Source organism: Heloderma suspectum, chromosome 4, assembly GCF_057233095.1.
Source record: "Heloderma suspectum isolate Gila_16-S chromosome 4, 16-S_ref, whole genome shotgun sequence".
Classification (NCBI taxonomy): domain Eukaryota; kingdom Metazoa; phylum Chordata; class Lepidosauria; order Squamata; family Helodermatidae; genus Heloderma; species Heloderma suspectum.
In genome coordinates, this window is record NC_139461.1 from 80,076,403 (window position 1) to 80,100,088 (window position 23,686).

The window sequence follows — 23,686 nt, forward strand, 5'->3', positions numbered from 1 at the left end:
TGGCTGCTTCTTTAGAGTCTGAAATCCATTGTAGAGCATACTATGAAGGTAATACTGGAGGACAGTTAAAAAGCCTGGATAAATCCAAGAAATGTAAAGGTTTATTGGTTTTACGTATATCTGTTTTACATACACATGATTCATTCTGGTTGGAGCCACTGGTGTGTTGTTGTTGTTGTTGTTGTTGTTGTTGTTGTTTTTAGTTAGCTCGTTATTCTGAAACAGTAACTTGAATGTAGGATATATGTGGCAAGGTTTTTTTCAAAGTCAGATTCAAGAATCTGATCAGCTAGTAGTTAAGTGTAATGAAATTTGGTGTTGTAAACATGGATTATTTTTAGAAGCATGTGGATAAACTCTGTCCTTCCAGTGATTATGTAGGAACCTTATCATAGATTCACAAACTGTCTCTTGAAAACTGAATAAACTCCTTCTCTCTTATTCTTTATATCTAGCTGATTCTTCCTGCATTCCTTATTTATTTCTCTTCTGTTCTTATCTTCTGTGAGTAATGGGACAAGTGGGTACTTTTTGCTTGCCCTCCTGCTTTCATTGTTTCTTGTGAACTGTGGCTTTCAGTTTCTATATTGTTATGCAGAGTAATTCATCTGCCTCTCCCCCAATGTTAAATTACAGTTATATTTTTAAAAATCTTAGTACTAAATATGCTGCAACACAATTTGCAGGCCAAAGTTCTGTCTGGCTGTTTCAAAACATTTCCATTGAAACAGTATTAGATGTTTCCCTTGTAAAATTCTTTGCCATTCATCCTGCAATAGTTGTATTGCCATGGTGAATGAATTAGTGACTAAGCATGAAAAATGCTTCAATCCTATTTTTGTGTAGCTGTGCCTTTTCTTCCTGCTTTATCGGTCTAATGCCTGCATGAAAGTTACATTCTTTTCTCTTGTACTTATCTGTGATTAAAATGTTGCTTAATATGTGTTGTTTTTTACATATATGTTTTTTACATAGAGTCTAGAATGGAGGGATGGCTTTCAATACCAAACAAAGGAAACATAAAACGTCATGGATGGAAAAAGCAGGTATATAAGAATTCTATTTTCTGCTGAAGCATAAGCCAAATAGAGAGCCAGTGTGGTGTAGTGGTGAGAGTGTTGGACTGGGAGCCGGGAGATACGGGTTCTAGTCCCCACTCGGCCATGGAAGCTCACTGGGTGACTTCGGTCCTGTCACAGACTCTCAGCCCAACCTACCTCACAGGGTTGTTGTTGTGAGGATAAAATGGAGAGGAGGAGGATAATGTAAGGTTCCTTGCAAGAGGAAAAATGGTGGGATATAAATGAATCACAACTTACATCTAAGACAGAAATGGAGAATATTTGGTACTTACTAGGATTGAAATGTTACCATTTCTGTAAAACGTAAAAATAAACACAAAAAACATTTATTAAGTGAAAGCATTTATAGTGTTTAAAAATCCAAATCATTTATTCTTCATGGCTTCTATCTACATATTTATGTAAAGCTTTAAAAAAATCTTTAGGACAGATGTCAAAATATTTGCACATTGCTATTCTAACTAGTGTGAAGCTGATTACGCTCACTAGTAATACATAAAAAGAAATATAATCAAATCTTTTAGTGATTAAACTGAGTAGAAATCAGTTCATACACTTCATTGTGTTTTGTCCTATATTGTTGTTGTTGTTGTTGTTGTTGTTCATTATTCATCATCATTTTTATTATCATTATCATATCCTGCCTTTCTTCCAAGGAGCTCAAGGTGGCACACATGATTCTCCTCCCCTACTTTTTCCTCACAACAACCCTGTGAGGTAGGTTAGGCAGAGAGGGTGTGACTGGCTGAAGTTCAGCCAGTGAGCTTCACGGCTTGGGGATTTGAACCTACAGTGGTGAGAAAAAGTTTGTGAACCTGAATGGTAACTACAGAAATTCCATAGTTTTACCATGATAGCCTTTGTGAATCAAAACCAGTGCCTTTCTAAATATCCAGTAGGGTTTATATTACCCAGTTCCATGCCTTGTGAAATAAAACGATGTATAATTAGTCAAACAATAAGTACTTACGAGTCAGGGTATGTACAAAAGTAAGTGAACCTCTGGTTTCATCAGCTCAGTTAAGGGGAATAATTAGAATCAGGTGTTTAAGTAATTAGGTAGATCTTCAGGGTGAATTTGGGAGGCCCCACCATATAAAAGGATCAGAAATTTTGTGAGTTTGGTCTTCGCCATATTGTTGTGTGAAAATACATCATGCCACAATCAAAAGACATCTCTGAGGACCACAGAAAAGCATTTATTGCTGCTCATCAGTCTAGAAAGGGTTACAAACCCATTTCTAAGGATTTGGGGCTCCACCAATCTACTGTCAGTCAGATAGGCTACAAATGGAGAAGGTTCACAGTCATTCTACCCAGGAGCGGTCATCCTACCAAAATCTCTCCAAGAACGTACCATACTCTGGATTTCCAGAGGAAACTACTCCTCTTTAAAAAGAATATTGCTGCCCATCTGAAGTTTGCTTAAGATCACATAGATGATCCCCAAGACTTCTGGAACAACGTTCTCTGGATAGACGAGTCAAAGGTAGAACTTTTTGGCCTCAGTGAGAAACGTTATGTTTGGCAAAGAACTAACACTGAGTTCAAACAGAAGAACCTCATCCCAACCAGTGGTAATGTGATGGTGTGGGCTTGCTTTACTGCCTCAGGACCTGGACTGCTTGCCATCATTGATACAACCATGAATTCTGCAGTGTATCAGAAGATTCTAGAGGAGAATGTCAGGCCATCCGTCCGTGAGCTGAAGCTGAACCAAAAGCAGCTTTGCAACAAGACAGTGATCCTAAACATACAAGCAGATCTACAAAAGAATAGCTACAGAAGAAGAAATTCCATGTTTTATAATGGCCTAGTCCGGACCTAAACCTCATCAAAACATTGTGGCAGGACCTGAAGTCCATGCAAGGAAACCCTCAAATGTCACTGAGTTGAAGCAGTTCTGTAAGGAGGAATGGGCCAAAATCCCTCAAAACCGATGGGAGAGACTGACTAACAGGTACAGGAAACATTTACCTTGAAGTCATTACTGCTCAAGGGGGTGCCACCAGGTACTGAATCTAAAGGTTTATTTACTTTTTCACACATGGATATTGAATGTTGAATCAGTTGTGGATAAATAAATGTTGAAAAAGCATCATGTTTTCATGTCATTTGTTCAATCAGATTATCTGTTCTCTATATAGGATTATGAGGTTAGATTAGGTTCTAATAACATTTTAGGCTGGAAATATGTGACAGTCCTAAGGAGTTCACAAAATTTTTCTTGCCACTATAGGTCACCCCAGTCCTAGGCCAAGACTCTAACTACTACATGGGCTGTCTAATTTACAAGTGACAAATGTACAAAACCTCTGAGGCTACTTAGATGTGACACCACACTTCAGGCTTGCATACTCTCTCTTTCTGCCATGCGCAAATCATAGTTTGTTGGGTCTGGATGAAATATGGCAATCTATATTTTGCTCCAAACCAGGATCAGAAGTCTCTAATCCTGGCATATAAGGGGGAGGGGGGAGGGTGTGAACCCAGTGCTTGTGCCTGCTGATGCCTGTAATGCCAAACCATGGCTTGCCTTTCCTTTGTACTGAGAGGAATAGGTGGATAGAACTGCCTTTTATTATGTGCCTTAAGTATATATATATATATATATATATTAACAGTTTCTTTCCTTTCCCTTTTTTTCAGTATGTTGTGGTAAGCAGCAGAAAGATTTTGTTCTATAATGACGAACAGGACAAAGAACAATCTAATCCATCCATGGTATTGGATATAGAGTACGTTCTTCTAATAACAGTTTGAGATAGCAAACTAGCAAGAGAAGTTTTTAAATAAAGAAGCATATTGATGACAGATAATGGATTTGGAAACTTGAATCAAATAATGAAGTGATTTGAGTTTCATTTTCCCAGCTTTTCAAATAAAATGTTATGTTTGGTCTTTTTTTCAGTTTTAAAATGCTAGTTCATATATGGCTACAATTTAACAAAATGTAAACGACTATAATCTTCTGATACACTGGACCCAGTGGGTTGGGTCCAGATTTGCCATTCTGTGAATGGAATGGCTCCTTCCATTTACAGACACCACCAGGATCCAGTGGAGACTCTCCACTGGAGGAGGACAATGAGGAGGCAATCTTCGCTAATTCGTCTTCCTCATACGTTGCCTCTCATGCTCTCTAGAAGATCCAGCAGTCCAGAACAGCTTTTCAGGAGGCATGGGGCTGCAGGTGGTAGAGGAACCATGTAAATTGCCTTCTTCCTCCAGTGCGAGCAGATCTCCTTTAAGCCGTACTTTGGATCCAACCTGTTAGCTTTATCACATGGGGACAAAAATCTAGCTTGTGAGTGGTGATAGTTCTGGCCATCAAAGCTTTTGAAATGAACATCTGAGGGAGTGCACTCCCCCATTTGGACACAGTCTGAATACCTCATGGTTCAGCTGGTCATCCTAGTTTGTTTCCAATCTAGTGTTTAAAAATACTTTCACACTATGTGAAACCTGGACAATGCATCTGAAATTTTTCTTTCATATGAAGATTTTAAAGTATTGTTTAATCAACAGAAGCACAAAACAAACGTAGGAATAAGGGTGTGCAATAGCTGTCTAAAAGGAACAGGTGCTCCTTACTCTCTTTAGGAATTATTGTAGTATTTGCTTCCTCATAGTATTAGCCTTATTGTTTAGGCTGCTTGAAGGAGAATCCATACCCCAAACCTCCATGCACACAGGAATTGCCTTTTAGTGGGTACCAACATGGCCCTTCAGTGGTAGTTTTGGAAGAAGCGAGTAGTGTTCTGCTACTACTGCTTCCATAAGTAACATTTTTGTTATAATATCTACATAGGACAGAATTGGTCATTTAAAAACCTATACATGGTGGTGACAGTAATCGAGCTGAATGCATATTCAGCACTGCTAACATGTCATATTCAATGCATTTTTACCCCCACCCCGAAACTCAGGTTGGTGTGTTCCCGGTGCAAGGATTTTTTTATTTTTTAAAGTGATTTAAGGAGTTAAAAATTCTAAAACACTTTTTAGCATTCTAGACTTTGACATGGTTCACACATAACGACAACCCAGAGTATGGGTTGTTGAATCCTGGTTTGTTATATATGAACCCAGAACTATGTATTAACCAGGTGAGAATTCTTTAAAGTTTAGAAAAGTCATATATGTATCTTAATTTATTTCCATGACTGGGGAATAGCAATAATGTGCTGTGAAATTACTGTAAGTTGCTGTGCTTTTCCCATAAGAAAGTTATGAACTGATGCTGGCAATTAGTTATAGATTATCAATATTTTTTTACTTCATCAATAAAAAGGAATGGCATACATTTACTTGGATTCTAATGGCATCTGCATTTTCTTCATTTGTAAATACTCTGGGTTGGATTCTGAGGTGCCTTGTGTAAGCAGAATGGCAGTTCAGCTCATATAAAGTCATCCCCCAATCCCCAGACCACTGATTCTTCCTTCCCATTGCAGTATGCCACAGAAAAGTAGTGGGGGCTGCAGTGGGGAGGATATAATAGGAAGTTGACTCCCTAGATCCAACCCTCTTAATGTAGAACACCAAAACTGCCTCCCAAAGAGGGCTTTTTCATCAAGTGATGATTGTATCAATATGTTGTGCATTTCAGTTCATGTCATACAATCAATATCAATAAGATTTTTTTAAAATAAGGCCACTTGTTATCCATCTTCATTAATAAATCTTGTCTAGTGAGTAACACGATATGGGCCTTAAAATTTATTTTTATATTTAAGTTTTTGTCAATAGATAGGCTCAAATATTCTTATGAGCATTTCACTTGAGCATGTTGGTCCCTTCAGTAGGTGGAATGGTTCCATATTTTACATATGTACATGTTCACATGTCACACCAGTTTTTCCTGCAAGAAACACACAAAGTTTGAAAATCAGTTGAGCATCCTCAAACACCAGTGAACCTCTCACCTACATCTTCCTGATGTGTGTACAGTGATGTTTACAAATCTACACTTCTCACACATACTTTCTATTTGCTGCGAGAATCACCAGAGTAACATTGTATGTTGGTGGAAACCCCAGGTGTTATATAGGGTGCTTCCTCACCCTACTGCGGGCAAATTAATGTATACTGTGTTTGCTCAGTTGTAATAGTTTTTATTAAAATAATGCAATGTTTATTCGATTTCAGTAAATTGTTCCATGTTCGACCAGTAACACAGGGAGATGTATATAGAGCAGAAACTGAAGAAATTCCCAAAATATTCCAGGTAACAACAACTTGCATATATTGAATTTAAAATTTAAACAATTTGTCCATCTTAATTGAAATATATATATATATACATACACACACACACATATACTGTACATACACACTGCTATGTATATATTTTTTGCTCAGATTCTATATGCCAATGAGGGTGAATGCAGAAAAGATTTGGAAGTAGAACCAGTGCAGCCAGCAGAGAAGACAAATTTTCTGAATCATAAAGGTCATGAATTTATCCCAACATTATACCACTTTCCAGCCAACTGTGAGGCCTGTGCCAAGCCCCTCTGGCATGTATTTAAGCCACCCCCAGCAGTAGAATGTCGGCGATGCCATGTTAAATGCCATAAAGATCACTTGGATAAAAAAGAGGAATTAATTGCACCATGTAAAGGTAAGGAACAGTTTGACTACATTTTTATTTTAAACTAATTATGGGTTGAATCCAGACTAAATTAGTTGAACTGAGTCCCATTTGAAATCAGTTGGACTTTAATAATGATCACCTTGTCCCATTGATTCCAGTGGGACTTAAGTTCAACCAATTTAGGTGCAATCCTATACACAAATACATGGGGGTAAGTCACATTGAGCATAGGATTGCACTGTTAGTCTGGATCCAACCCATTGTTCTTTAAATTACTTGACATAAACCATAACACTTTCAATTTCATTTACATAAATTACTGGAGGATTTGGAATATGTTTTAAAGATTCAATTTTTGAACTAAGGCTGCAGTTTTAAACACACTTACAGTAGAGTATGTCTCAGTTAATATGGTGGGTCTTCCAAGTAGACAAACATAAGATGTGCATTGTAACTCCTAGAGTGGAAGAGAAAAGTTGTGTGCACCCTGGGACTTTTTACCTTCAGCAACCCAGCACACTATGTGGAATAACAAGCCTATTTTGAACCTCAGGCTCTCTGGCTCATAGCTAGTCTCCTAACATAAACACATAAACTTTTCTCGTATATGAATGTTGTACAAGATTGTTTAAGTTGCATAATTCTGATTTGAAAATTTAAGCTTTTGAACTTTGGGTAGATAAAGAAGGAAGGGGGAATCATATGGGGGAAATACTGGGTAAGGTAGGACTGGAGACTTTGAAAATTAACAAATTTTAAAGAACCAGCACAATTAGACATACCAGATTCTGCATAGGATTGGTCTCCAAGGCTCTTAATCTTAGTTTTTATTTAGAAGATGCTGATTAATACTTTTAAGCATCATAACAGCTATGTGCCTAAATGACTAAAGCTGAAATTCTCTATTGTTTCCTGAAGATGTAGAAGTGTTTCAGCAGTTTTAGCTTTAAGAGAAAGTTAATATTCTTGGAAAGATTCTAGCTTCCACTTTTACTGTAGGAAATCTTTTCACCTATCTGCAGAGAATAGTGTATACTGTTTTGTTTAGAATTGTTGTATTCTTTTGATTTTATAATTTTATTGTAAATTGCCTTGAACGCTCATTGAGTGGAGGGGTGATTCAGAAATGCATTAAATACATAAAGAATAAAGATGCAATCCCACCGCTCTGATGGACAGGAGGAAATGACCTTCTTGATGGTGCTTCCAATGTTAAAAGTATTTGTATTTATACACATATTAATAGTAGTTTGTAAAACCATTTTAAAATCTGACCAACTTTAGTGAAGGTTACCTTTTAATCAATGAAATGTTTTAATTAATTAATTGAGTAAATATTGGAGCCCTAATTTTTAATATATCTGAATTGCCTTTCTTTAAATTAGGTATCCAAACTAATACAAGAAAAAGAAATCCAACACAAATAAAATACTATCGACCATAATTTAAAAAAAAGTATTGTAGTTTCATAAACGAACCAGTGATTGTGATGTTTGTATTATTATGCCCTGATTTTAGTTCCTGTATTCTTTTTTTCTCTTTTATAGTGAGTTATGATGTAACTTCTGCAAGAGATATGTTGTTATTGGCATCCTGTCAAGAAGATCAAAAGAAATGGGTTTCTCATTTAGTAAAGAAGATCCCCAAAACGCCACCATCCACTTTTGTCCGTGCTTCTCCCAGAACTCTTTCCACAAGGTCCTCAGCAAATCAGTCATTCAGAAAAGTTAAGAATGCTTCTGGAAAAGCTAGGTGAGACATGAATGGACTAAGTTTTAATCCTTTTTTAACAGGAAAGTCTGTATGTAAAAAACCTGGCTTATCTGAACAGTGCCGTGTCACCTAGATACACCACATACAGATAAAGTTATGTGTTTAAATCTGGTTCTGACTTAAGGACATTTTATAACTGGAGACACTGTTTTTGTAATACAGCAAATCTTATTTTAGATGCACTTAACTAGTAGCAACAACTGTTGTAGATACAGAATTTGTTGAAGAGATTTTTAAATCCTAGTACATTTTGAGCAAATTGTTCTTCACGGTGTATAACTTTAAAGATAAACATTTCAGTATATAAATGTATGTTTTTATCATTCTTTTTTCTATTTGTAAAGGTTATTGGTCTTTTATTGTACTGACAGTTTTAAAAACAATTATAGTCCTTTAAAATAAACTTACAAAGTCCATCCTCTCTTTCCATCTACCCTGTTTAGTCCATCCTAATCTGGTTTGACCCATCAACAAATTAAGAAAGAGTCTTTTATCATTCTTTCCCAGAAAAAGCACCTTACTTTTCAATATAATCATCTGTAGACATTTTCAGTATACATTATGAAATGTTTATTTTTAAACATATTTCCCTCAATAAGAGGAATGTACTCAGAACATGGTGGGAATTGGAACTGCTTCAGTAACTCTTAATTTCCCCCTAAGAATTTGTTCATACTTGTTTCATCAGGGTTTTGCCTCATAGTCTGGGTTCAGATGATCACCAGGGGGTTCTCCTCCTGCCGCTGCGTGCCCCCCCATCATTTACATAACTACCCGCCTGGCAGTATGGGTTGGCGTGTCGTCCAAACCCAACATGCAGTGTGGCGGGGTAACTTCATCCCCACCCTACAACCCATTACTTGCAGCAAGGGTTGTAGGGCGGGTACAAAGCCATCCCCACTGTGCTACAAGCTCGGTTCAGATGACACGCCAAGCTGTGCTGCAGCACAGCTAATTATGTCAAAGATGGGCACACATGTGCGGAGGCAGGGGGAGAAGCCATGATGGTTTCTTTTCCCCCTGCAATCTTCCGAACACCCCTTTGTTGCTGACTATTTAAACTAACAACATCCAGATGCTAAAGGATGTTTGAGCTTCAGTATTATATAACTCTTTGCTACACTCTTTTGTATTCTGGTCAAAGTTTTCAACAAGGTATCCTGATAATAAATCTGTGACCCAGTTTGCACATAATGGCAAATCGTGCATTAATTAATCCACAGCTTGCCATACATGAGTGGAAGTGAGCATGTGTGCTGCATCCTGCATGCTCCTCGCTTCTGCTTTTAATCAACAACCTATGATTGGCCGGATCATAAGTTGTGAGCGTGATGTACGAACCCAGACTACTGGGTTGTTTAGGGTTTGTTTTTGGGCTAACCGCTGGGTTGTTTAGCCCCTAAACCACCCAGTGCTCCAGGTTTGTATGTCATGCTCATTACATGTGAACTACTCCTGTATCATTGATGTTGGTAAATATTCCTTTATGTAAACCATAATAGAGTGCATATTATTCTTAACCATTTATTTAGAACGTTTATGTGAAAAGCGCTTTCCAACTTTATTTACTTTACCCATTTTAATAAGAAAAGATATGCTTGTGGATTTTTAAACCTATAGGTGTACACCTAAAAATAGTGATGTGTGAAAGTTTTCTTATTGACAAATGACGAAGTGTTCCCGCCAAAGAAAATTGTCCACTCCTCTGTGATGTAACTAATGACCTTTCGTTCTCCCTGGGATATTAAAATGAAATGACATTTGAGGAAAAATAACACCGTAGAAGCCAAACATACTTGAGTAAACACCACATTTGAACAGTCTCTCCTTAAGCTGCTCCCTTATGAACTATGTAAATTGTCTGAGATAAATAAAACAAAATACTTCTGTAGTAATGTTTTAATTTCCCTTAGAGCATCATCTCAGCTTGTATGTTAACAACACTCAATGGTGAATTTATCACATGGGCATCATACCTTGTTTTAAAGCACTGGTATCTGTTTTTGGACTTATTTAGGATAGTACTGCTATTTTGTATTCCTTGGTCTTTCTTCCATTCTGTCTCTTTCATCATTCCATTCCATTAGTTTTGGTTCGTGTGTGGCTTACTCAAGTCTTATTGAACATGGATTCTTGTAGTTCCTCCTTGCTGATTCTACCACCAAAAACCTAGAAGTCATATAAACTCAACTGTGACAGTACCTTTTAAGCTTCAAAAGATCTTTTTTCTAAGAACAAAGACATTTGCTTCACTTTGTCATATTCCTCAGTTCGGACCCATTTTTGTTTACTTTGCATTTGTATACACATTTTGTATATTTTGTATTAATGTAAAGACTTCTTCAGTTATATTTTGGTACACAGTCCTTGAGGTTTTGCATTCTTCAGTGAAGCACCCTCAGCCTTTTTGTGTTTTATGGATGGCATGCTAGGGATAATTTATAGTCACTCTAATATTGAAAAAAGCAGTTGTCCTCTTTATAAAATATTTGATAGAAGCCATATTTTCTGACTGCCAGGATAAGGTAGACAGTAAGGTTGTTCACATGACATGACAGCCCACCATGGTTACAACCCACAGTGAGGCTTCAACGCATGTGGATGCCATTTTGAATAGGCAACCCCTACTTGGGGGGTGTTGTGTCATGTGAACCCGGTGAGCATGTGTTAAGCAACCCTTGCATAAACCACGCTTGCTGGGTTCACACAACATGATAACCTCTGAGCGGGCACGGCATATGCAATAACCCACAACAAGCTGCGGCATGTTGTCCGAGCCCAGTCAATGAAATTGTGAGAGAAAATCTGATCCAGAAAGAAAAATGCACTGATTGTTGGGTCAACTACTGGAATAATAACGTAAGAGGCTAAATATTAAAAGTTGTGGCTGAACTGATGCTCTCGGGGGCAGGGGGGCATTTTTTACTCATCCATTCTAGCCTTATATTTTTCTTCACTAAAGCTTCAGTCATGTATCCTGAATTCTGATCCTCATGTTTCTATACATAAATGTCAGTGTACATCTGTATGAATACATATTATCTGGCCAGATAACCAGCTACAAAACTTCTCTTTGTTCATTCATGTTCTTTTCAGTTGGTTTCTCCCTTAGCATCATGGTCTTTGGTGGAATCATAGAATCGTAGAATAGTAGGGTTGGACGGGGCCTACAAGACCATCGAGTCCAACCCCCTGCTCAGTGCAGGAATCCAAGTCAGAGCATCCCTGACAGATGGCTGTCCAGCCTCATCTCGAACGAATGGGAGAGCCCACCACCTCCCTAGGGAATTGGTTCCATTATCGTATTGCTCTAACAGTCAGGAAGATTCTCCTGATGTTCAGCCGGAATCTGGCTTCCTGTAACTTGAGCCCATTATTCCGTGTCCTGCACTCTGGGATGATCAAGAAGAGATCCTGGCCTTCTTCTCTGTGACAACCTTTCAAGTACTTGAAGAGTGCTATCATATCTCCCCTCAGTCTTCTCTTCTCAAGGCTAAACATGCCCAGTTCTTTCAGTCTCTCTTCATAGGGGTTTGTTTCCAGTCCCCTGATCAACTTTGTTGCCCTCCTCTGAACCCTCTCCAGCTTGTCTGCATCCTTCTTAAAGTGTGGTGCCCAAAACTGGACACAGTACTCCAGATGAGGCCTAACCAGTGCTGAGTAGAGGGGAACTAGTACTTCCCAGGATGTGGAAGCTATGCTTCTATTAATGCAGCCCAAAAGAGCATTTGCCTTTTTTGCAGCCACATCACATTGTTGGCTCATATTTAGCTTGTGATTGACAACAATTCCAAGATCCTTCTTGCTTGTAGTGTTGTTCAGCCACGTATCCCCCATCTTGTAACTGTGCATTTGGTTTCTTTTTCCTAGGTGTAGAACTTGGCATTTATCCCTATTAAATGTCATTCTGTTGTTCCCTGCCCAGCGCTCCAGTCTATCAAGATCACTTTGAATTTTGTTTCTATCTTCCAAAATATTAGCTACCCCACCCAATTTTGTATCATCTGCAAATTTGATCAGCGTTCCCTGCACCTCCTCCTCCAAGTCATTAATAAAAATGTTGATGAGCACTGGGCTCAGGACTGAGCCCTGCGGTACCCTGCTCGTTACCTCTCTCCCCAGTTTGAGAAGATCCCATTGATAAGTACTCTTTGAGTCCGATTCTGTAGCCAACTGTGGATCCACCTGATTGTTGTTTCATCTAGCCCACTTTGAGCTAATTTGCTCATCAGGATATCATGGGACACTTCGTCGAAAGCGTTGCTGAGGTCAAGGTATATTATGTCCACAGCATTCCCACAGTCCACAAGGGAGGTTACTTGATCAAAAACTGAGATCAGATTCATCTGGCAGGATTTGTTCTTGACAAATCCATCTTGGCTTCATTGTTTTCACTGCATTGTTTTCAAGGTGCTTACAGATGGATTGCTTTATAATCTGCTCCAAGATTTTCCCAGGGATTGATGTCAGACTGACTGTTCTGTAGTTCCCAGGTTCCTCCTTTTTGCCCCTTTTGAAGATAGGGACAACATTAGCCCTCCTCCAGTCATCTGGCACTTCACCCGTCCTCCATGATTTCTCAAAGATAATAGACAGTGGTTCTGAGAGTTCTTCTGCCAGTTCCTTTATTACTCTAGGGTGCAGTTCATCTGGCCCTGGAGATTTGAACTCATTCAAAGTCATTAGCTGCAGTCCTGCCCCTTCAGCCTGTACTTCGCCTTTGCCAGGAGGCTCATAGACTCTCTTTTGGGAGAAGACTGAGCCAAAGTAGGAATTGAGCACTTCTGCCTTTTCTTTGTCAGCTTTTATCATTATGCCATCCTTATTTAATAGCTGAACCACCATTTCTTTCCTCTGTCTTTTACTATGCACGTAGCTAAATAAAGCTTTTTTGTTGCTTTTAGCATCCCTCGCTAACCTCAGCTCATTCTCAGTTTTACCTTTCCTGATGCCATCCCTGCAATTCTGTGCTACCTGCCTGTACTCTTCCTTTGTTGCTTGGCCATCTCTTCACTTCCTGTATGTGTCCTTTTTTGTTTTCAGGTCATCTCTCAGCTTTTTGTGAAGCCACATTGGCTTCTTCTGTTGTCTTCCACCTTTTTTTCTTGTTGGAATTGTTTGTAATTGTGCCTTTAGAATTTCCTTTTTTAAAAACTCCCACCAATCTTGGACTCCTTTTCTCATTAATCTCATGGAATTTCAAACTGTAGATTCACTTTACCCAGATAATTTTGAATCATCCTCAGCATTTCATAATTTGTTTTTACTCCCTAGTTGACAAAGGGCAGTACGCTTATTGAGATTGTCTTCCTAGCCATGGACAGGGTTCTCCATCATGTAGGGTGTTACTTCATCTAAAAATGACACTTGTGATAGGCGTGCTTGTTTTATCTTCTGATTTCTGTGAATTAAGCTTTAATTGTAGGGAACGTTACCAGAAAGAGATTGATATATATTTGAAATTTGGATTTCTCTATAATTTACTCTTAAGAAAGTTGAGGGAATGATTTGTCTAACATTTATTAATATATATTTGGATAACTTGAAACATACAACATTAAAACAAGCAGACTAAATTGTGCTAAATTCACTAGCAGACTAAATTGTGAACAGAGATGCTCTGATCTTAATCTTAAGTGCTTATACTTGAATATCACTGGAGCCCGTTAGATGAACTTGCGTGTAAGTTTGTTTGGACCTGGGACCTAAGAGTCACAAATACTAGAAATGCTAGGCCAAATATTTGTGTCTTTAAAAAATATAAGGCCTCTAAGGTAGTTCAGTTGGTGATGCTTCTGAACATCCCAAAATATACTATGCTGTGGATGAGGTTGTTTTTACTGGCATTGTATTTTGATGTTCCTGGTTTTACAAATGTATGATTTTATGAAGTTTAGGTTGCCTTGAGCATTTTGGAGAGCTGAGGAAGAAATAAAAGAAATATAATTTAGTACTAGTTAATAATTTTATACTAGATTTAATTTCATTTTCCTGGGGCTATTTAATGACTTTCTGGACAATGATTTTTCTTTGTCAGAAATGCATATATTCTAAAAGACAGTCTGCAGTTCATCAGTTGGCTCAAAGAGAAAATTACCTGTTTTTCTACAAAAACAAAGCTTGCTACCATGGTCTACAGTATTTAGAATTGCCTGTTTCTTTTAGGTTTTCTTTATAACATTCAGTTATATTCTTAGATCCTGCATCTGTGAATCTCATTTCTTGGGCCCTGAGCATTTAAAAGTTACCATCTCTTAATATAGCCTACTTATTCATTATTTGGGAGGCACAAAACCGCCAATGGAGGGCGGGGAAAGAAATGTTCTTCTTGCCAAACATCTCATTTGTTTCTTTTTTCCAGTGTCCATGAGTTGAAATTTTAGACTAGGTCTTGGTGTTTATTCAGTATTAGCATTCAGATCACTTCTCCTAGACCATCATTTTTTCATTCAATCAGCACCCAGCACATAAGGAAATCGTCGTGAAATGTTAATTTCTAAAATTTCAATAGGTCAAAGGACTATGGATCTGTGGGGGACATTACCCATTCAGAGAATTCAAGTTACTGGTGAGTAGCACTTGCTTTTAAACCCACTGGCACTTGTGTCATGTGACAACAGTAAGAAAGCAGAGGTGCTTTCTTCCAGTAAGAAAGAAGGAGCTTTCTTAGAATAAGAAAACTAATATTATTTCTCAAACTGTTATTTTTGTAGAGGTCTGTTGCTTTCTCTTACTCTGATCCTTACAGATCATTTGCTCAACCTTTGTTAGCTGCATTCTTTTCACCTCTTGATACTGTTTGTAACAAAACAGTATTTCTATCCTCACAACAGTCTTCATTCTACTGTGTAGAATATACCATGGTGATGGAGTCCATTCTTGAGGAAAATACATTTCCTTAATGTACTTTCTAACTCTTCTCTAATCTTATGGTGAATGTATGCTAATCTGAGAAAGGTATGTGTTAACTGTGACCAACATTAAAATACCGAGGACAGTGCTTAAAACTGACTGTATTTCTTGAGTAAGTTAGATATCCAAGATGGGATTGGTAAAATATTCCCATTCAGTGGCAGTTTCACAATATTTAATGGTTGTAATTGTGTTGCAGAAGAGGGCCGTAGGATTATTAACTGGAACTGGGCACTTTGACATTACGCCTGTGCTTTGTCAACTGCACTGGCTCTGAATCTGTTTCCAGGCCCAATTTAAAGTGCTGGTTTTAACCTTTAAAGCCCTAAATTAGCTGGGATCAGCTTACCTGAAAGACTGCCGCCTCCTATATATACCTACCTGAACCTTAAGATCTTCTTCAGAGGCCCTGTTCCAAGTACTCCTACCAGTAAATGTGACTTGGGTGCCCTATAAAGAGAGGGTGTTTTCAGTCATAGCACCCCAGTTATGGAACAGCTTTCCCCTTGGTGCCATCTTTCACTTGGTGCCATCTTTCTGGTCTTTTTGGCAGCTGGTGATTGCCTTATTATTCACCCAGGCCTTTTAAATGTCTTTTAACTATAGCATGCTATCAAATGAAATGCCCTCCATTTGTTCCCTCTTTTGCACCTCTTTCTTCTGCTCTGTTTGAAAGGAAGCTGCAATTTTTTGAAAGAGGCTTCTGTAGGAAATATGGAGAAGATATCAGGAGTTTTCCCCTATTCTCACCTGCCTTGAAGTGGACATCATAGGCTTTGCTACCTAAAAGCAAGCTCCTCAGAGGAGTTACACTGCAACTTTGTGACTGCTCAGGAGATAAACACAGAAGTAGCAGGCATGAACTGTTCCAGTTAGGGTGTCTAGTAATTGTAGTATGGGAAGTTGGACAGCAATCCACACTAATGCAAATACATCTTGGAAAACCTGGTGCATCTTGTTTTAGGGCAGAGTAGGTTTGTCAGCCAATTATTGCTTTTTAATTTCTTTTCTCTACATAAAGCTCCAACCCATGGTAGGCTATAGGAAGCACCATTTGAGCTGGACCTTTCCCATATGTTAGAAACTCTAGCTGACAGACCCATGGAAGTGAGCAAGATCAAAATCAGGATGACTCAAAATTAATCCCAAAAACAAGTTGCAAAAAGCCAGACTGACCCGCTGTCTGATGGTTTCCCACCATTCCTTGAAATATTGAGCAGTGACCTCTGTTTTTGTTCTTAAAAACATGACCTCCCATTAAGACAGCAACCATGTTACCTCAGTATAATGTTAGACTGTTCCAACACTATAAGTTAACTTGATTCCTGTAGAAGCTTCTTAAGACAGTAGTCAGGAAAAGAGAGAGAGAGAGAGAGAGAGAATATAAATAATAGCATAGTCAAAAAGTAATTAGTTTTGCTGGCTATGACTCTCAAAAGAAATTATTTTCCGTTAAATATATAATCAGATTTTTCCCCCTCTTTTGGAATACAGTTCCTTCACACTCAGAACTTGATGCCACAAAGTGCAAAGTACCCTTTAGCCTTTTTTAACTTTGAGTATAAGCTTTATCCACTTACATAAATTAGCCACACATGAATTTAAGATTATTCTGACAAAATGGAAAAAAACCTTAACAAATGATTTGCAGTTAAATTTATGAACAGATAAGGAACATCCTTATTTTACAAAGTTTTTATTTTAGATTATGCATAGGCCTGTAATAAAGTGAGTTATACTGCTTGAATGCTTTCAAAAAACATACATAAACATTTGCAGGATTTTATATTGTCTGAGTTTGCATGACACAACAACTAACATTGCAAAATTAGCCGCGCAGTGTGGGTTGTCATCGGAACAACCCACGGTGAGCTTGGCAGACAATTGGGCTCACTAAGGGTTGTTCCACTCCGCTCCTTCCCTCTTGGTCCTCCAGCCGGCTCCACCTGGTATCTCAGGGGACTTGGTGGCAGAACCCATCTTGTGTGCCACCAAGTCCCCCCCTCCCTGGTCCAGGCACATTCCCGGTTACGGTCAGAGCCTTTAAAAAAAATTATTTTCTTTTGCACAAATCAGGGCTGAAATATTTTTTTGCATTTTTCTGGTCCCGGAGAATGCACGCAAATGCCCCCCCCATGATGATGATGATGTTCAGAGTTGTGCAAGTGCACAACTGCAAATATCAAAAATATACAAGCTTGCCTTGCACGTTTGAGCTGTCAAACTTAGAAGGTAACAGGCAAGACTAGACTGTATATAGGCTGGTTTGACAGCTTTTGACAGTTGACAGGTGAGGAAATGCAGTGTAGATCACGCCCTTAGCGAGGTTATTCCCAGGATTCAAAAGGTTGTCCTGAACCTTGGGGGTGCCCTCCTTTGCATCTCCACTTGCCTGAGTCCCCAGCAACTGTTTTCCATAGAAAAGAGCACCCCCTTTTTTTCACTCCCTGTCGCAGCTGGAGGGGCTGTCACTGGCAAGGGCCACTGGAAGTGATCATGAAGAGTGGCAGGATTTCTGCTGCCCTTGCCGAGTGGCTTGCTCCCTGATGCCCACAACCTACGATGGGTTGGCATGTCCAGGTTCTGACAACACGCCATCCCATTGTGAGTACAACAACCCCAAGAACAAGCCATGGATTGTCAGGGTGGCTTGTTGTCCACGTACAAGTCACCCTGCAAGAATCAGTCTGGGTTCAGACAACATGACAACCCACTGTGGCTTGTCACCCACGATGGGTTGTCATGTCGTGCGAACCCAGTCTCTAGGGGTGTTTGGACAATCATGGGGGTAAAAGAAGCCATTGCAGCTTCTCCCGCCACCCCTGTGCATGCTACACACTGACCAGAATTTGTATAACTACCCGTGTTGCATTACAGGTTGCTGTGTTGTCCGAACTTGACGCGCGACATGGTGGGAGTGGCTTCATACCCACACTACAACCCCTACTGCACATGTGGGTTGTAGAGCGAGTACAAAGCGACCCCCACATGCCGGGTGTGGTCAACACGGCAACCTGCACTACAGCATAGGTAATTATGCAAGTTACTGGCACGTGTATAATGGACCTCAATGTCTTGTTTTGTTTTTAATTATTACTTCTTCTTTTTTTTTATACCCCAAATCACATGCAAAGAGCATTGGGTATTTGTTTGTTTTCTTAGCGGCAAGAAACATGTGACTGGGGAAAACATACAACCTACCAACTAGACAATTCTGTTGGGTCATCAGGAAACTCTGGAGGAGAAAACAAAAGAAAAAAATCACTTAAATACCTAGGTGAAATAGTGGCCTCACACTAAATAATGAAAGTAGTCCAATGAATCCCAGTAACCTGATAAAGATCATTATTCCCCCCTGCCCCATAACATTATGAACAAGAAATTAGTGTAGAACATTTGCATTATGAGAGGGGCAACTCCTGTGTCAAGATAAAGCCAACTTGGAGCAGAATTAAACTTCTAGGATAAGATTTAACCCAATGAACCGCTTCAGTGCTTTTAATGGGTTGGTTGATTTTTGTAACCTCAGGAGCATACAGATCGTTGGGTTGTTTTTGTTTTTACATTAACAGAAGAAATCTACTCCAATGATCTTGAAGTGGTATAACCACAAAAAATTAACTTTATTAAACAGGGAAAATACCCTATTTTTAGAAGTTGTTTGGGATAGTTTGGTAGATTCACTTTCCCACCATTCATTTCATTAGGTAAGTCATACCCCTGATAGCTTAAAATATGGAAAAGGTTGGGAAGGAGAGATGAAACAACACAGGATAACTGACCCCATAATCATTGAGGAGTATATGGAGTATGAAATGGTTTGTGTTTGCTTTGAAATATTTGTACAACTTTTTTCTAAACAGCTGCTGGAGTCCACAGCAGCCCAACTAGTTTACAGGAGTTAAAATATTGTTGCCTGTGGCATTCCTGCCCCTTCCAAGTGAGAATACCCATTCTCTATGGCCTTTCTCACACCAAGCAGGAAACACCTTCCCCGCACACACAATCACGCTGCCACCAGGACCTTTAAGGCTCAGGTCCAACCCACACTCAGTCCTCTATCTGTGAGAACACATTTGTTTATAATATCACCTGTACTGTGTCCTTTATTACCTTCCCCTTACATAGCCAAAAGCAGAAGGCATAGGATTTGGTTAAACAAATAAACTTTATTAACTACAGCAAATAAGTTGTTGAATAATAAACAAGTAACTCTTAATGGTTCTATTATTGTATATTCTCTCATACACAGTACTGTAGATCGCACTCACAATCAACCACTTCACAAATCACCACAGACCTCTCTCCCACAGTTCCAAATTTAAACACATCAATTCCCTGTCTCTGATCCCTATTAAATCATAACCCTGTCTCTGTTCTAAACCCTGTCTCAAATCATATCCCTGTCTGACCCACAAAAGCACAGCATTCAGCTTATATAGCACACACACTTCACTCCCCGCTTCATTCATTGAGCCAATCGTCACACATATGCAAATCCACCATAGCCATAGACTTATACTTACAAACTCCAGAGAGAGAGAGAGAGACGTGCAATATCACATTGACCTATTAAACTATATGATGTAATGCAAAATTATCACAGCAGTTCTAATACTGTTTTTCTCTCTTTCATTTATCCAGTTAACAATATATGCAGCGCTCAACGGAATCTGGCATGGTGCAGCCTGAGAAAGCTGGGCTTCCTTCACCATACAGAGCAATGCAGACTGGTGTTCCTTCTAATGCAACTTTCACAGGCTTCAGGGCTAAGACTGCTATTACTCTCTCCTCCTTGCTTTGGCATAAAAAGCACGCTGAGGGTGTCTTATTGCGGGTTTGCCTTAAGATAGATTAGATTAATTATTACTATGTAATGCAAGTAAAAGCAAATAAAGCTTAGCTAGGTATAAGGTTAAAGTGCTGCCTTTTTTGGATTTCAAAAAAATAAAAATGCCTGTTGGTCTTGATGGAATGCAGTGAGCTTTTCTCATATTAATGAGAATAAGAGGATTACTTACCCTGTGGGAGGGGTATTTATATTGGGATAAGTGCACAGATTTGAGTATAGAAAGAAGGTATCTCAAACTGAGAAGAACTGATTTTTTTTTTTGAAGACTCGAAGCTGTGCTAAAGAAAACCGCAAAATTTGCTTGATAACAAAGCTGCATATAATCACTTGAACTTCAGTGCCTTTTCTGCATTGTTATTAATGCTAATAATTCATCATGAGACAGCTCAAAGTGTTAAATATTTTGCTTTACAAAATACTAATTCTGCAGATTTGTAAAGGGGGAGAACATGAGTAATTACATGTAATCTATGCATTGTTGCCAAGCCATACAGAATTGTACTTCTAGAGGCATTAGAACTAACAGTTAAAACAACCATGTTTGGAAGCATATTTTGGTACATAATTTTTCTATAATTTGTATAACATATTGCATTAACAATTTGAAGTGCAAATTACAGTAAGCATACATACATGCACGCACACACACAGACACACACACACACTCACACTGTATGCACTGTTTGAAATGTAAATTATGAATAGAACACTTTTAATGGGTGTTGTCCTTTTAGTGCCTTATTCTGAGAATTATTTTACTGCCATGTCAATTAAGTGTAGAAATCTCAAATACCTATTATTGTGTGTCAGGGGGTTTTTTTGATCAAAGTATTGTAGGAACTCGTTTCATTTTCAAGTGTACAATTTTGAATGAAACTGCCTGTTATCAAGATATATTTTCACAATACAAAAGGTAGTAAATGCTTGTACCATGAAAACAAATAAAACACCTACAACACTTTAAAATTCCAGATAATACAGGAATTGAATACATTTTAAATTCTTGAATTGTAGCAGGAATATTATTGTGGTATGAGCAGTATGGTTTATTTTATTTTTTAACCAAATACCTCTTCAGTAATTTATAATGGCTTTGCGGTTGTGTATTAAATAAGAAGCACTGGAAAACTGATTCGTCTTCATGACGATTTGTATGTTTCAAGTGGTGTTGAAACCTGCATTAATGGATATGTAATAAGCATATCTATTATTAATACAGTAATAACTCGTGCTCATTTAATACAAAATAAAACTAATTTATGGAAGAACTATTTTGAAAATGACTGTGGTATTTTTCTCCAGAATACACTTCCTAGGAAGTTTTGGAAATTATTATGCTTTACAAACAGATGAACAACTGTCAGCATATTTAAATCTGATACAAACTTGATACTTTTTAAAATTACATTTTATACTGTCATAATACATTTTAATACAGGGTACAGTAGTAAAATTCTCATAGGATTTTGAAGAATTTATTTTGATATGTGAATTGTTAAATCCCATTTACTAAGCACATAATGATTTTCATCAAAAGGAAATTATACCAGGTACACAGCTCTTAAAAGATAATCTTTACATGTATTTTAATTTATAATTAAATCATGGTTAATAGAAAAATATGTCAAGCTTATTCTGCACTCTAGAAGTCAGTGATATTGCTCTATCACTATACTGAAGTAACACGGACTCTAATGAAGATTAGACAGGGATGGCCAGAGAGGATTGACAATGAGTAGTGGAAAAGAATTTAAGGGTGCAATCCTATGCATGTTTAGACAGAAAAAAATCCTACAACTCCCACAATTCTGCAGCTGACTGTGCTGGCTGGAGCATGCTGGGAGTTGTAGGACATTTTCAGTCTAAACATGCATAGCATTGTACCCCAAAAGGAGTTAAGCTGCCACAGGGGAAACCATGAGGAAGGCCAGAATTGTTTGGTGATATTTTTGTTAAAGTGGGCCTTGAGGAAGGAGGGGAAGTGATTTGAGATAGGAAGAGGAAAGACTGTTGTTGGAATGGGGAGCAGCATGCCATAAGGAACAAAAAGCAGCAAATGGGAGGAAGAGACAAAGAGTGGGAAATGGTAGGTGAGCTTGTGATAGCCACTGAATGAGAAGTGGTATAAAGGGGAACAAGCAAAATAAAGTGGAGCAGAGAGGTGGAGAACTTTAAGGACTTGAAACTGATTCAGAACATTTCAAAGAGTCAACATGGGGAATTAAAAGGGGGCTGATAGGGCCATAGTGGAGAAATGACCCTAAGGAGAGGAAACAGGGACGGCCAGCAAATATATGGTTACTTAGTTTTGTGTTTGCTTCCCCTGATTCAAAAGGTAAGGTTTTTAATTGTATTTTTAAATTAAAGTTGTGCAATGAATTGTACACTGTTTCCATGAAGATGAATAGAAAATAAATGTTTATTTACAAATGGGTATAAGCATTACCTGTAAATGTGCAATTTACAACCTTCTTGCCAGAGATTTAAATTTTTAGTAATGGGGATGAGGGGCACCTAGGAGGAGGATGGAAACCAATTCAATGTCACATATCCATACGGTAGATGAATAGCACCAGAGCTGGTATAGAATTTGGTAGTCTAGGGAGAGAGGTATTGATGCAGAACAATACTGACCCTTTCATGAAATGTTGCCATGTGGCTTTCAGAGCGTTGACCTGCTACATTCTGGAGAATTATGCCTAAGCCCTAAATTTATGATGCCCAATTTGTTTCTTTTCTGGGGCCTATTTTGTAATATTCAGAAACACATTCCTATGGTGGATCTGTTCACCTTAAAAATGTGATTCCTACCTAGTTCTGGATTTGGTGTTAGGCCTCTCCTCCATGCAATGTCAGTATATTGTGTGTTTTAATGCTTTAAATTATATATTATATCAGGATGTTCTGTATTCCCAGTATTGTTAGTTTTCACTTTGTGGGTTTGTTCTCTGGTGTTCCTCAACCCATGTGTATATATCTACCACCTTATCAATCCACTTTATGAACCATTTGGAGTAGCTGTTGCCTGTAAAACATTATGCTGCAATAAACAATGAGTCTTTAAAGTTCCACAGAAGTTATTTCTTGTTGCTTTAGAGCACCATGGCTACTTTTCTGAAGTGTGCTCTTGACAGCCAGTACAGTAAACATCTACAACATCTACTTTTTTGTAATATTCAAGTTTTAATTTGTTAGGGAAAAGCCAGTATGCACTTTGAGAACAAATATAAAAACCAGCTATTGGTAAACTTTGCATTTGGGGAAGAACAGAGGGAGACTTAACACTGGCAAATAGCTGGATAGCCGGAGCAAAGGGTTTGTGTTCAAGAGCTTTGGCTTCCAGTTACTTGGTATGCAACAGTTCACTGACTAGGGAGTCCCTAGCTAACACAGCTCAAACTCCATAGACAGTGTGCTCACATCACCTCAAAAGATTATGCGTATCAATCAAAGCTGTTCACACATTCA

The 23,686-nt window shown here is 38.4% G+C and overlaps 1 protein-coding gene across 5 annotated transcripts in view; it reads left to right on the forward strand.

Moving 5' to 3' along the window:
- Positions 1–21,486, forward strand: part of ROCK1 (Rho associated coiled-coil containing protein kinase 1) — a 129,154-nt gene extending 107,668 nt beyond the window's left edge. For 2 of the 5 annotated variants that reach the window (XM_084849731.1, XM_084849732.1), the window contains exons 28-34: positions 976–1,046; positions 3,732–3,820; positions 6,234–6,312; positions 6,447–6,708; positions 8,229–8,433; positions 14,966–15,022; positions 20,011–21,486. In XM_084849731.1, the coding sequence (XP_084705857.1) occupies positions 976–1,046; positions 3,732–3,820; positions 6,234–6,312; positions 6,447–6,708; positions 8,229–8,433; positions 14,966–15,022; positions 20,011–20,014 (767 nt within the window). In that variant the 3' untranslated portion in view covers positions 20,015–21,486. Of the gene's footprint in view, positions 1–975; positions 1,047–3,731; positions 3,821–6,233; positions 6,313–6,446; positions 6,709–8,228; positions 8,438–14,965; positions 15,023–20,010 lie in introns of those variants that run through there. The other 3 variants (XM_084849733.1, XM_084849734.1, XM_084849735.1) reach the window with 2 other exon arrangements.
- The last annotated feature ends 2,200 nt before the right edge of the window (positions 21,487–23,686 follow it).